The 14,250-nt window shown below is 48.7% G+C and overlaps 1 protein-coding gene across 2 annotated transcripts in view; it reads right to left on the reverse strand.

Moving 5' to 3' along the window:
* The window catches only part of LOC134980040 (mothers against decapentaplegic homolog 6-like), a 64,088-nt gene that overhangs the window by 7,542 nt on the left and 42,296 nt on the right, over positions 1 to 14,250 (reverse strand). For both annotated transcript variants that reach the window (XM_063946647.1, XM_063946646.1), the window contains exon 4: positions 7,652 to 7,765. In XM_063946647.1, coding sequence (XP_063802717.1) covers positions 7,652 to 7,765 — 114 coding nt within the window. The remainder of the gene's footprint in view (positions 1 to 7,651; positions 7,766 to 14,250) is intronic.

The following is a 14,250-nucleotide window of genomic DNA, read 5'->3' on the forward strand; positions in this document are numbered from 1 at the left end:
CACCACTAGACTGTAAGCTCCCGGGACAGTGTCTCTCATTACACCACTAGACTGTAAGCTCCCGGGACAGTGTCTCTCATTACACCACTAGACTGTAAGCTCCTGGGACAGTGTCTCTCATTACACCACTAGACTGTAAGCTCCTGGGACAGTGTCTCTCATTAGACCACTAGACTGTAAGCTCCTGGGACAGTGTCTCTCATTACACCACTAGACTGTAAGCTCCTGGGACAGTGTCTCTCATTAGACCACTAGACTGTAAGCTCCTGGGACAGTGTCTCTCATTACACCACTAGACTGTAAGCTCCTGGGACAGTGTCTCTCATTAGACCACTAGAGTGTAAGCTCCTGGGACAGTGTCTCTCATTAGACCACTAGATTGTAAGCTCCTGGGACAGTGTCTCTCATTACACCACTAGACTGTAAGCTCCTGGGACAGTGTCTCTCATTAGACCACTAGACTGTAAGCTCCCGGGACAGTGTCTCTCATTACACCACTAGACTGTAAGCTCCTGGGACAGTGTCTCTCATTAGACCACTAGACTGTAAGCTCCTGGGACAGTGTCTCTCATTAGACCACTAGACTGTAAGCTCCTGGGACAGTGTCTCTCATTAGACCACTAGACTCTAAGCTCCCGGGACAGTGTCTCTCATTAGACCACTAGACTGTAAGCTCCCGGGACAGTGTCTCTCATTAGACCACTAGAGTGTAAGCTCCCGGGACAGTGTCTCTCATTAGACCACAAGACTGTAAGCTCCTGGGACAGTGTCTCTCATTAGACCACTAGACTGTAAGCTCCTGGGACAGTGTCTCTCATTAGACCACTAGACTGTAAGCTCCTGGGACAGTGTCTCTCATTACACCACTAGACTGTAAGCTCCTGGGACAGTGTCTCTCATTAGACCACTAGACTGTAAGCTCCTGGGACAGTGTCTCTCATTAGACCCCTAGACTGTAAGCTCCTGGGACAGTGTATCTCATTACACCACTAGACTGTAAGCTCCCGGGACAGTGTCTCTCATTACACCACTAGACTGTAAGCTCCCGGGACAGTGTCTCTCATTACACCACTAGACTGTAAGCTCCTGGGACAGTGTCTCTCATTACACCACTAGACTGTAAGCTCCCGGGACAGTGTCTCTCATTAGACCACTAGAGTTTAAGCTCCCGGGACAGTGTCTCTCATTAGACCACAAGACTGTAAGCTCCTGGGACAGTGTCTCTCATTACACCACTAGACTGTAAGCTCCTGGGACAGTGTCTCTCATTAGACCACTAGACTGTAAGCTCCTGGGACAGTGTCTCTCATTACACAACTAGACTGTAAGCTCCTGGGACAGTGTCTCTCATTAGACCACTAGACTGTAAGCTCCTGGGATAGTGTCTCTCATTAGACCCCTAGACTGTAAGCTCCTGGGACAGTGTATCTCATGACACCACTAGACTGTAAGCTCCCGGGACAGTGTCTCTCATTACACCACTAGACTGTAAGCTCCCGGGACAGTGTCTCTCATTACACCACTAGACTGTAAGCTCCTGGGACAGTGTCTCTCATTACACCACTAGACTGTAAGCTCCTGGGACAGTGTCTCTCATTAGACCACTAGACTGTAAGCTCCTGGGACAGTGTCTCTCATTAGACCACTAGACTGTAAGCTCCCGGGACAGTGTCTCTCATTAGACCACTAGACTGTAAGCTCCTGGGACAGTGTCTCTCATTAGACCCCCAGACTGTAAGCTCCTGGGACAGTGTCTCTCATTACACCACTAGATTGTAAGCTCCTGGGACAGTATCTCTCATTAGACCACTAGACTGTAAGCTCCTGGGACAGTGTCTCTCATTAGACCACTAGACTGTAAGCTCCTGGGACAGTGTCTCTCATTAGACCACTAGACTGTAAGCTCCTGGGACAGTGTCTCTCATTAGACCACTAGACTGTAAGCTCCCGGGACAGTGACTCTCATTAGACCACTAGACTGTAAGCTCCCGGGACAGTGTCTCTCATTACACCACTAGAGTGTAAGGTCCTGGGACAGTGTCTCTCATTACACCACTAGAGTGTAAGCTCCTGGGACAGTGTCTCTCATTACACCACTAGACTGTAAGCTCCTGGGACAGTGTCTCTCATTGCACCACTAGACTGTAAGCTCCTGGGACAGTGTCTCTCATTAGACCACTAGACTGTAAGCTCCTGGGACAGTGTCTCTCATTAGACCACTAGACTGTAAGCTCCCGGGACAGTGTCTCTCATTGCACCACTAGACTGTAAGCTCCTGGGACAGTGTCTCTCATTAGACCACTAGACTGTAAGCTCCCGGGACAGTGTCTCTCATTAGACCACTAGACTGTAAGCTCCTGTGAGTGTCTCTCATTAGACCACTAGACTGTAAGCTCCTGGGACAGTGTCTCTCATTACACCACTAGACTGTAAGCTCCTGGGACAGTGTCTCTCATTAGACCACTAGACTGTAAGCTCCCGGGACAGTGTCTCTCATTAGACCACTACACTGTAAGCTCCTGTGAGTGTCTCTCATTAGACCACTAGACTGTAAGCTCCCGGGACAGTGTCTCTCATTAGACCACTACACTGTAAGCTCCTGTGAGTGTCTCTCATTAGGCCACTAGACTGTAAGCTCCTGTGAGTGTCTCTCATTAGACCACTAGACTGTAAGCTCCAGGGACAGTGTATCTCATTACACCACTAGACTGTAAGCTCCTGGGACAGTGTCTCTCATTAGACCACTAGACTGTAAGCTCCCGGGACAGTGTCTCTCATTAGACCACTACACTGTAAGCTCCTGTGAGTGTCTCTCATTAGACCACTAGACTGTAAGCTCCCGGGACAGTGTCTCTCATTAGACCACTACACTGTAAGCTCCTGTGAGTGTCTCTCATTAGGCCACTAGACTGTAAGCTCCTGTGAGTGTCTCTCATTAGACCACTAGACTGTAAGCTCCAGGGACAGTGTATCTCATTACACCACTAGACTGTAAGCTCCCGGGACAGTGTCTCTCATTACACCACTAGACTGTAAGCTCCCGTGACAGTGTCTCTCATTACACCACTAGACTGTAAGCTCCTGGGACAGTGTCTCTCATTACACCACTAGACTGTAAGCTCCTGGGACAGTGTCTCTCATTACACCACTAGACTGTAAGCTCCTGGGACAGTGTCTCTCATTAGACCACTAGACTGTAAGCTCCTGGGACAGTGTCTCTCATTAGACCACTAGACTGTAAGCTCCTGGGACAGTGTCTCTCATTAGACCACTAGACTGTAAGCTCCTGGGACAGTGTCTCTCATTAGACCCCTAGACTGTAAGCTCCTGGGACAGTGTATCTCATTACACCACTAGACTGTAAGCTCCCGGGACAGTGTCTCTCATTACACCACTAGACTGTAAGCTCCCGGGACAGTGTCTCTCATTACACCACTAGACTGTAAGCTCCTGGGACAGTGTCTCTCATTACACCACTAGACTGTAAGCTCCTGGGACAGTGTCTCTCATTAGACCACTAGACTGTAAGCTCCTGGGACAGTGTCTCTCATTACACCACTAGACTGTAAGCTCCTGGGACAGTGTCTCTCATTAGACCACTAGACTGTAAGCTCCCGGGACAGTGTCTCTCATTAGACCACTAGAGTGTAAGCTCCCGGGACAGTGTCTCTCATTAGACCACAAGACTGTAAGCTCCTGGGACAGTGTCTGTCATTAGACCACAAGACTGTAAGCTCATGGGACAGTGTCTCTCATTAGACCCCTAGACTGTAAGCTCCTGGGACAGTGTCTCTCATTAGACCACTAGACTGTAAGCTCCTGGGACAGTGTCTCTCATTAGACCACTAGACTGTAAGCTCCCGGGACAGTGTCTCTCATTAGACCACTAGACTGTAAGCTCCTGGGACAGTGTCTCTCATTAGACCAGTAGACTGTAAGCTCCTGGGACAGTGTCTCTCATTAGACCACTAGACTGTAAGCTCCTGGGACAGTGTCTCTCATTAGACCACTAGACTGTAAGCTCCCGGGACAGTGTCTCTCATTAGACCACTAGACTGTAAGCTCCTGGGACAGTGTCTCTCATTAGACCACTAGACTGTAAGCTCCTGGGACAGTGTCTCTCATTAGACCACTAGACTGTAAGCTCCTGGGACAGTGTCTCTCATTAGACCACTAGACTGTAAGCTCCTGGGACAGTGTCTCTCATTAGACCACTAGACTGTAAGCTCCTGGGACAGTGTCTCTCATTACACCACTAGATTGTAAGCTCCTGGGACAGTGTCTCTCATTAGACCACTAGACTGTAAGCTCCTGGGACAGTGTCTCTCATTACACCACTAGACTGTAAGCTCCTGGGACAGTGTCTCTCATTAGTCCACTAGACTGTAAGCTCCTGGGACAGTGTCTCTCATTAGACCACTAGACTGTAAGCTCCTGGGACAGTGTCTCTCATTAGACCACTAGACTGTAAGCTCCTGGGACAGTGTCTCTCATTAGACCACTAGACTGTAAGCTCCCGGGACAGTGTCTCTCATTAGACCACTACACTGTAAGCTCCTGTGAGTGTCTCTCATTAGACCACTAGACTGTAAGCTCCCGGGACAGTGTCTCTCATTAGACCACTACACTGTAAGCTCCTGTGAGTGTCTCTCATTAGACCACTAGACTGTAAGCTCCTGTGAGTGTCTCTCATTAGACCACTAGACTGTAAGCTCCTGGGACAGTGTCTCTCATTAGACCACTAGACTGTAAGCTCCTGGGACAGTGTCTCTCATTAGACCACTAGACTGTAAGCTCCCGGGACAGTGTCTCTCATTAGACCACTACACTGTAAGCTCTTGTGAGTGTCTCTCATTAGACCACTAGACTGTAAGCTCCCGGGACAGTGTCTCTCATTAGACCACTACACTGTAAGCTCCTGTGAGTGTCTCTCATTAGACCACTAGACTGTAAGCTCCTGTGAGTGTCTCTCATTAGACCACTAGACTGTAAGCTCCTGGGACAGTGTATCTCATTACACCACTAGACTGTAAGCTCCCGGGACAGTGTCTCTCATTACACCACTAGACTGTAAGCTCCCGGGACAGTGTCTCTCATTACACCACTAGACTGTAAGCTCCTGGGACAGTGTCTCTCATTACACCACTAGACTGTAAGCTCCTGGGACAGTGTCTCTCATTACACCACTAGACTGTAAGCTCCTGGGACAGTGTCTCTCATTAGACCACTAGACTGTAAGCTCCTGGGACAGTGTCTCTCATTATACCACTAGACTATAAGCTCCTGGGACAGTGTCTCTCATTAGACCACTAGACTGTAAGCTCCTGGGACAGTGTCTCTCATTAGACCCCTAGACTGTAAGCTCCTGGGACAGTGTATCTCATTACACCACTAGACTGTAAGCTCCCGGGACAGTGTCTCTCATTACACCACTAGACTGTAAGCTCCCGGGACAGTGTCTCTCATTACACCACTAGACTGTAAGCTCCTGGGACAGTGTCTCTCATTACACCACTAGACTGTAAGCTCCTGGGACAGTGTCTCTCATTAGACCACTAGACTGTAAGCTCCTGGGACAGTGTCTCTCATTAGACCACTAGACTGTAAGCTCCTGGGACAGTGTCTCTCATTAGACCACTAGACTGTAAGCTCCCGGGACAGTGTCTCTCATTAGACCACTAGAGTGTAAGCTCCCGGGACAGTGTCTCTCATTAGACCACAAGACTGTAAGCTCCTGGGACAGTGTCTGTCATTAGACCACAAGACTGTAAGCTCCTGGGACAGTGTCTCTCATTAGACCACTAGACTGTAAGCTCCTGGGACAGTGTCTCTCATTAGACCACTAGACTGTAAGCTCCCGGGACAGTGTCTCTCATTAGACCACTAGACTGTAAGCTCCTGGGACAGTGTCTCTCATTAGACCACTAGACTGTAAGCTCCTGGGACATTGTCTCTCATTAGACCACTAGACTGTAAGCTCCTGGGACAGTGTCTCTCATTAGACCACTAGATTGTAAGCTCCTGGGACAGTGTCTCTCATTAGACCACTAGACTGTAAGCTCCTGGGACAGTGTCTCTCATTAGACCACTAGACTGTAAGCTCCCGGGACAGTGTCTCTCATTAGACCACTAGACTGTAAGCTCCTGGGACAGTGTCTCTCATTAGACCCCTAGACTGTAAGCTCCTGGGACAGTGTCTCTCATTAGACCACTAGACTGTAAGCTCCTGGGACAGTGTCTCTCATTAGACCACTAGACTGTAAGCTCCTGGGACAGTGTCTCTCATTAGACCACTAGACTGTAAGCTCCTGGGACAGTGTCTCTCATTAGACCACTAGACTGTAAGCTCCTGGGACAGTGTCTCTCATTACACCACTAGATTGTAAGCTCCTGGGACAGTGTCTCTCATTAGACCACTAGACTGTAAGCTCCTGGGACAGTGTCTCTCATTACACCACTAGACTGTAAGCTCCTGGGACAGTGTCTCTCATTAGTCCACTAGACTGTAAGCTCCTGGGACAGTGTCTCTCATTAGACCACTAGACTGTAAGCTCCTGGGACAGTGTCTCTCATTAGACCACTAGACTGTAAGCTCCCGGTACAGTGTCTCTCATTAGACCACTAGACTGTAAGCTCCCGGGACAGTGTCTCTCATTACACCACTAGAGTGTAAGCTCCTGGGACAGTGTCTCTCATTACACCACTAGACTGTAAGCTCCTGGGACAGTGTCTCTCATTGCACCACTAGACTGTAAGCTCCTGGGACAGTGTCTCTCATTAGACCACTAGACTGTAAGCTCCTGGGACAGTGTCTCTCATTAGACCACTAGACTGTAAGCTCCCGGGACAGTGTCTCTCATTGCACCACTAGACTGTAAGCTCCTGGGACAGTGTCTCTCATTAGACCACTAGACTGTAAGCTCCCGGGACAGTGTCTCTCATTAGACCACTAGACTGTAAGCTCCTGTGAGTGTCTCTCATTAGACCACTAGACTGTAAGCTCCTGGGACAGTGTCTCTCATTACACCACTAGACTGTAAGCTCCTGGGACAGTGTCTCTCATTAGACCACTAGACTGTAAGCTCCTGGGACAGTGTCTCTCATTACACCACTAGACTGTAAGCTCCTGGGACAGTGTCTCTCATTAGACCACTAGACTGTAAGCTCCCGGGACAGTGTCTCTCATTAGACCACTACACTGTAAGCTCTTGTGAGTGTCTCTCATTACACTACTAGACTGTAAGCTCCTGTGAGGGTCTCTCATTAGACCACTAGACTGTAAGCTCCTGTGAGTGTCTCTCATTAGACCACTAGACTGTAAGCTCCTGTGAGTGTCTCTCATTACACCACTAGACTGTAAGCTCCTGGGACAGTGTCTTTCATTAGACCACTAGAGTGTAAGCTCCTGGGCACAGTGTCTCTCATTAGACCACTAGACTGTAAGCTCCCGGGACAGTGTCTCTCATTAGACCACTAGACTGTAAGCTCCTGGGCACAGTGTAAGATATGTACAGCAGACAAGACTATCTGCTATCCCATGTATGTAGCATATATCAGGACAAGTGAACATGGATGTGCTTACATGTGTCATAGGTACAGTATGAAGAAAATCAGGTTGTGGTATGTGCTCACTGGACACGTATGTGCTTACCGTGCACGCCTCGGACATTGCAGCAGCTGGTCTCCTGGTGTATGATGGAGGAGCTGAATGACAGAACGGGCCGGGCGGGTTCTCTAGCCTTGTAGGGTAATGAGACGGCCGGTTCTGTTAGCGGAAAGAATTGGGGTGAGAACAGTTTTGGGCTCCACAAGGTCACATTGCCCTCCCTATATTAACATAGTATGCAATTAAGTTGCCGACAGCCGGAATCCCGGCAGCTGGCAATGCTGACACGAGGAATCTCATAGAGTGGGAACAGAAGCTGTGGTGAGCCCGTAGCGAGAACATCCAGTCCACAAGGGAACTTTTTGCGCTCGCCCCGCTGCCGTCATAGTAACGATCGGGATGCCATTGTCGGTATACTGACGGCCGGCATCCCAAATCGTTGGTAAATCCTTCTGATCACATTAGTATAGCCCAGAATACATAGAGAGCAGGAATACAATACAATCTGCCATTACACCACTAGAGTGTAAGCTCCTCAGTACAGAGCCTGCCATTACACCACTAGATTGTAAGCTCCTCAGTACAGAGCCTGCCATTACACCACTAGATTGTAAGCTCCTCAGTACAGTGCCTGCCATTACACCACTAGATTGTAAGCTCCTCAGTACAATCTGCCATTACACCACTAGATTGTAAGCTCCTCAGTACAATCTGCCATTACACCACTAGAGTGTAAGCTCCTCAGTACAGAGCCTGCCATTACACCACTAGAGTGTAAGCTCCTCAGTACAGAGCCTGCCATTACACCACTAGATTGTAAGCTCCTCAGTACAGTCTGCCATTACACCACTAGATTGTAAGCTCCTCAGTACAGTCTGCCATTACACCACTAGAGTGTAAGCTCCTCAGTACAGAGCCTGCCATTACACCACTAGAGTGTAAGCTCCTCAGTACAGTGCCTGCCATTACACCACTAGATTGTAAGCTCCTCAGTACAGTCTGCCATTACACCACTAGAGTGTAAGCTCCTCAGTACAGAGCCTGCCATTACACCACTAGAGTGTAAGCTCCTCAGTACAGTGCCTGGCATTACACCACTAGATTGTAAGCTCCTCAGTACAGTGCCTGCCATTACACCACTAGAGTGTAAGCTCCTCAGTACAGTGCCTGCCATTACACCACTAGATTGTAAGCTCCTCAGTACAGTCTGCCATTACACCACTAGAGTGTAAGCTCCTCAGTACAGAGCCTGCCATTACACCACTAGATTGTAAGCTCCTCAGTACAGTCTGCCATTACACCACTAGAGTGTAAGCTCCTCAGTACAGAGCCTGCCATTACACCACTAGATTGTAAGCTCCTCAGTACAGTCTGCCATTACACCACTAGATTGTAAGCTCCTCAGTACAGTCTGCCATTACACCACTAGAGTGTAAGCTCCTCAGTACAGAGCCTGCCATTACACCACTAGATTGTCAGCTCCTCAGTACAGAGCCTGCCATTACACCACCAGAGTGTAAGCTCCTCAGTACAGAGCCTGCCATTACACCACTAGAGTGTAAGCTCCTCAGTACAGAGCCTGCCATTACACCACTAGATTGTAAGCTCCTCAGTACAGAGTCTGCCATTACACCACTAGATTGTAAGCTCCTCAGTACAGAGCCTGCCATTACACCACTAGATTGTAAGCTCCTCAGTACAGAGCCTGCCATTACACCACTAGACTGTAAGCTCCTCAGTACAGAGCCTGCCATTACACCACTAGAGTGTAAGCTCCTCAGTACAGAGCCTGCCATTACACCACTAGATTGTAAGCTCCTCAGTACAGTCTGCCATTACACCACTAGAGTGTAAGCTCCTCAGTACAGAGCCTGCCATTACACCACTAGAGTGTAAGCTCCTCAGTACAGAGCCTGCCATTACACCACTAGATTGTAAGCTCCTCAGTACAGTCTGCCATTACACCACTAGAGTGTAAGCTCCTCAGTACAGAGCCTGCCATTACACCACTAGATTGTCAGCTCCTCAGTACAGAGCCTGCCATTACACCACCAGAGTGTAAGCTCCTCAGTACAGTGCCTGCCATTACACCACTAGATTGTAAGCTCCTCAGTACAGAGTCTGCCATTACACCACTAGATTGTAAGCTCCTCAGTACAGAGCCTGCCATTACACCACTAGATTGTAAGCTCCTCAGTACAGAGCCTGCCATTACACCACTAGATTGTAAGCTCCTCAGTACAGTGCCTGCCATTACACCACTAGATTGTAAGCTCCTCAGTACAGAGCCTGCCAATACACCACTAGAGTGTAAGCTCCTCAGTACAGAGCCTGCCATTACACCACTAGAGTGTAAGCTCCTCAGTACAGTCTCCCATTACACCACTAGAGTGTAAGCTCCTCAGTACAGAGCCTGCCATTACACCACTAGAGTGTAAGCTCCTCAGTACAGAGCCTGCCATTACACCACTAGATTGTAAGCTCCTCAGTACAGAGTCTGCCATTACACCACTAGATTGTAAGCTCCTCAGTACAGAGCCTGCCATTACACCACTAGATTGTAAGCTCCTCAGTACAGAGCCTGCCATTACACCACTAGATTGTAAGCTCCTCAGTACAGTGCCTGCCATTACACCACTAGATTGTAAGCTCCTCAGTACAGAGCCTGCCAATACACCACTAGAGTGTAAGCTCCTCAGTACAGAGCCTGCCATTACACCACTAGAGTGTAAGCTCCTCAGTACAGTCTGCCATTACACCACTAGAGTGTAAGCTCCTCAGTACAGAGACTGCCATTACACCACTAGAGTGTAAGCTCCTCAGTACAGTCTGCCATTACACCACTAGAGTGTAAGCTCCTCAGTACAGAGCCTGCCATTACACCACTAGAGTGTAAGCTCCTCAGTACAGTCTGCCATTACACCACTAGAGTGTAAGCTCCTCAGTACAGTGCCTGCCATTACACCACTAGAGTGTAAGCTCCTCAGTACAGAGCCTGCCATTACACCACTAGAGTGTAAGCTCCTTAGTACAGTCTGCCATTACACCACTAGAGTGTAAGCTCCTCAGTACAGAGCCTGCCATTACACCACTAGAGTGTAAGCTCCTCAGTACAGTGCCTGCCATTACACCACTAGATTGTAAGCTCCTCAGTACAGTGCCTGCCATTACACCACTAGAGTGTAAGCTCCTCAGTACAGTGCCTGCCATTACACCACTAGAGTGTAAGCTCCTCAGTACAGAGCCTGCCATTACACCACTAGATTGTAAGCTCCTCAGTACAGAGTCTGCCATTACACCACTAGATTGTAAGCTCCTCAGTACAGAGCCTGCCATTACACCACTAGATTGTAAGCTCCTCAGTACAGAGCCTGCCATTACACCACTAGATTGTAAGCTCCTCAGTACAGTGCCTGCCATTACACCACTAGATTGTAAGCTCCTCAGTACAATCTGCCATTACACCACTAGATTGTAAGCTCCTCAGTACAATCTGCCATTACACCACTAGAGTGTAAGCTCCTCAGTACAGAGCCTGCCATTACACCACTAGAGTGTAAGCTCCTCAGTACAGAGCCTGCCATTACACCACTAGATTGTAAGCTCCTCAGTACAGAGCCTGCCATTACACCACTAGATTGTAAGCTCCTCAGTACAGTGCCTGCCATTACACCACTAGATTGTAAGCTCCTCAGTACAGTGCCTGCCATTACACCACTAGAGTGTAAGCTCCTCAGTAAAGAGCCTGCCATTACACCACTAGAGTGTAAGCTCCTCAGTACAGTCTGCCATTACACCACTAGAGTGTAAGCTCCTCAGTACAGAGCCTGCCATTACACCACTAGAGTGTAAGCTCCTCAGTACAGTGCCTGCCATTACACCACTAGATTGTAAGCTCCTCAGTACAGTGCCTGCCATTACACCACTAGAGTGTAAGCTCCTCAGTACAGTGCCTGCCATTACACCACTAGAGTGTAAGCTCCTCAGTACAGAGCCTGCCATTACACCACTAGAGTGTAAGCTCCTCAGTACAGTGCCTGCCATTAAACCACTAGATTGTAAGCTCCTCAGTACAATCTGCCATTACACCACTAGATTGTAAGCTCCTCAGTACAATCTGCCATTACACCACTAGAGTGTAAGCTCCTCAGTACAGTACCTGCCATTACACCACTAGATTGTAAGCTCCTCAGTACAATCTGCCATTACACCACTAGAGTGTAAGCTCCTCAGTACAGAGCCTGCCATTACACCACTAGATTGTAAGCTCCTCAGTACAGTGCCTGCCATTACACCACTAGATTGTAAGCTCCTCAGTACAATCTGCCATTACACCACTAGAGTGTAAGCTCCTCAGTACAGAGCCTGCCATTACACCACTAGAGTGTAAGCTCCTCAGTACAGAGCCTGCCATTACACCACTAGAGTGTAAGCTCCTCAGTACAGAGCCTGCCATTACACCACTAGAGTGTAAGCTCCTCAGTACAGAGCCTGCCATTACACCACTAGATTGTAAGCTCCTCAGTACAGAGCCTGCCATTACACCACTAGAGTGTAAGCTCCTCAGTACAGAGCCTGCCATTACACCACTAGATTGTCAGCTCCTCAGTACAGAGCCTGCCATTACACCACCAGAGTGTAAGCTCCTCAGTACAGAGCCTGCCATTACACCGCCTGCCATTACACCACTAGAGTGTAAGCTCCTCAGTACAGAGCCTGCCATTACACCACCAGAGTGTAAGCTCCTCAGTACAGAGCCTGCCATTACACCACTAGAGTGTAAGCTCCTCAGTACAGTGCCTGCCATTACACCACTAGATTGTAAGCTCCTCAGTACAGAGCCTGCCATTACACCACCAGAGTGTAAGCTCCTCAGTACAGAGCCTGCCATTACACCACTAGAGTGTAAGCTCCTCAGTACAGTGCCTGCCATTACACCACTAGATTGTAAGCTCCTCAGTACAATCTGCCATTACACCACTAGAGTGTAAGCTCCTCAGTACAGAGCCTGCCATTACACCACTAGAGTGTAAGCTCCTCAGTACAGAGCCTGCCATTACACCACCAGAGTGTAAGCTCCTCAGTACAGAGCCTGCCATTACACCACTAGATTGTAAGCTCCTCAGTACAGAGCCTGCCATTACACCACTAGAGTGTAAGCTCCTCAGTACAGAGCCTGCCATTACACCACTAGAGTGTAAGCTCCTCAGTACAGTGCCTGCCATTACACCACTAGATTGTAAGCTCCTCAGTACAGAGCCTGCCATTACACCACCAGAGTGTAAGCTCCTCAGTACAGAGCCTGCCATTACACCACTAGAGTGTAAGCTCCTCAGTACAGAGCCTGCCATTACACCACTAGATTGTAAGCTCCTCAGTACAGAGCCTGCCATTACACCACTAGATTGTAAGCTCATCAGTACAGTGCCTGCCATTACACCACTAGATTGTAAGCTCCTCAGTACAGAGCCTGCCATTACACCACTAGAGTGTAAGCTCCTCAGTACAGTGCCTGCCATTACACCACCAGAGTGTAAGCTCCTCAGTACAGTCTGCCATTACACCACTAGAGTGTAAGCTCCTCAGTACAGTCTGCCATTGCACCACTAGATTGTAAGCTCCTCAGTACAGAGCCTGCCATTACACCACCAGAGTGTAAGCTCCTCAGTACAGAGCCTGCCATTACACCACTAGAGTGTAAGCTCCTCAGTACAGAGCCTGCCATTACACCACTAGAGTGTAAACTCCTCAGTACAGAGCCTGCCATTACACCACTAGAGTGTAAACTCCTCAGTACAGTCTGCCATTACACCACTAGAGTGTAAACTCCTCAGTACAGAGCCTGCCATTACACCACTAGATTGTAAGCTCCTCAGTACAGTCTGCCATTACACCACTAGAGTGTAAGCTCCTCAGTACAGAGCCTGCCATTACACCACTAGAGTGTAAACTCCTCAGTACAGTGCCTGCCATTACACCACTAGAGTGTAAGCTCCTCAGTACAGTGCCTGCCATTACACCACTAGATTGTAAACTCCTCAGTACAGTGCCTGCCATTACACCACTAGAGTGTAAGCTCCTCAGTACAGTGCCTGCCATTACACCACTAGAGTGTAAACTCCTCAGTACAGTGCCTGCCATTACACCACTAGAGTGTAAACTCCTCAGTACAGTGCCTGCCATTACACCACTAGAGTGTAAGCTCCTCAGTACAGTGCCTGCCATTACACCACTAGAGTGTAAGCTCCTCAGTACAGAGCCTGCCATTACACCACTAGATTGTAAGCTCCTCAGTACAGTGCCTGCCATTACACCACTAGATTGTAAACTCCTCAGTACAGTGCCTGCCATTACACCACTAGAGTGTAAGCTCCTCAGTACAGTGCCTGCCATTACACCACTAGATTGTAAGCTCCTCAGTACAGTGCCTGCCATTACACCACTAGAGTGTAAGCTCCTCAGTACAGTGCCTGCCATTACACCACTAGATTGTAAACTCCTCAGTACAGAGCCTGCCATTACACCACTAGAGTGTAAGCTCCTCAGTACAGTGCCTGCCATTACACCACTAGATTGTAAACTCCTCAGTACAGTGCCTGCCATTACACCACTAGATTGTAAGCTCCTCAGTACAGTGCCTGCCA

The sequence above is a fragment of the Pseudophryne corroboree genome, chromosome 12, assembly GCF_028390025.1.
Source record: "Pseudophryne corroboree isolate aPseCor3 chromosome 12, aPseCor3.hap2, whole genome shotgun sequence".
Taxonomy (NCBI): Eukaryota; Metazoa; Chordata; class Amphibia; order Anura; family Myobatrachidae; genus Pseudophryne; species Pseudophryne corroboree.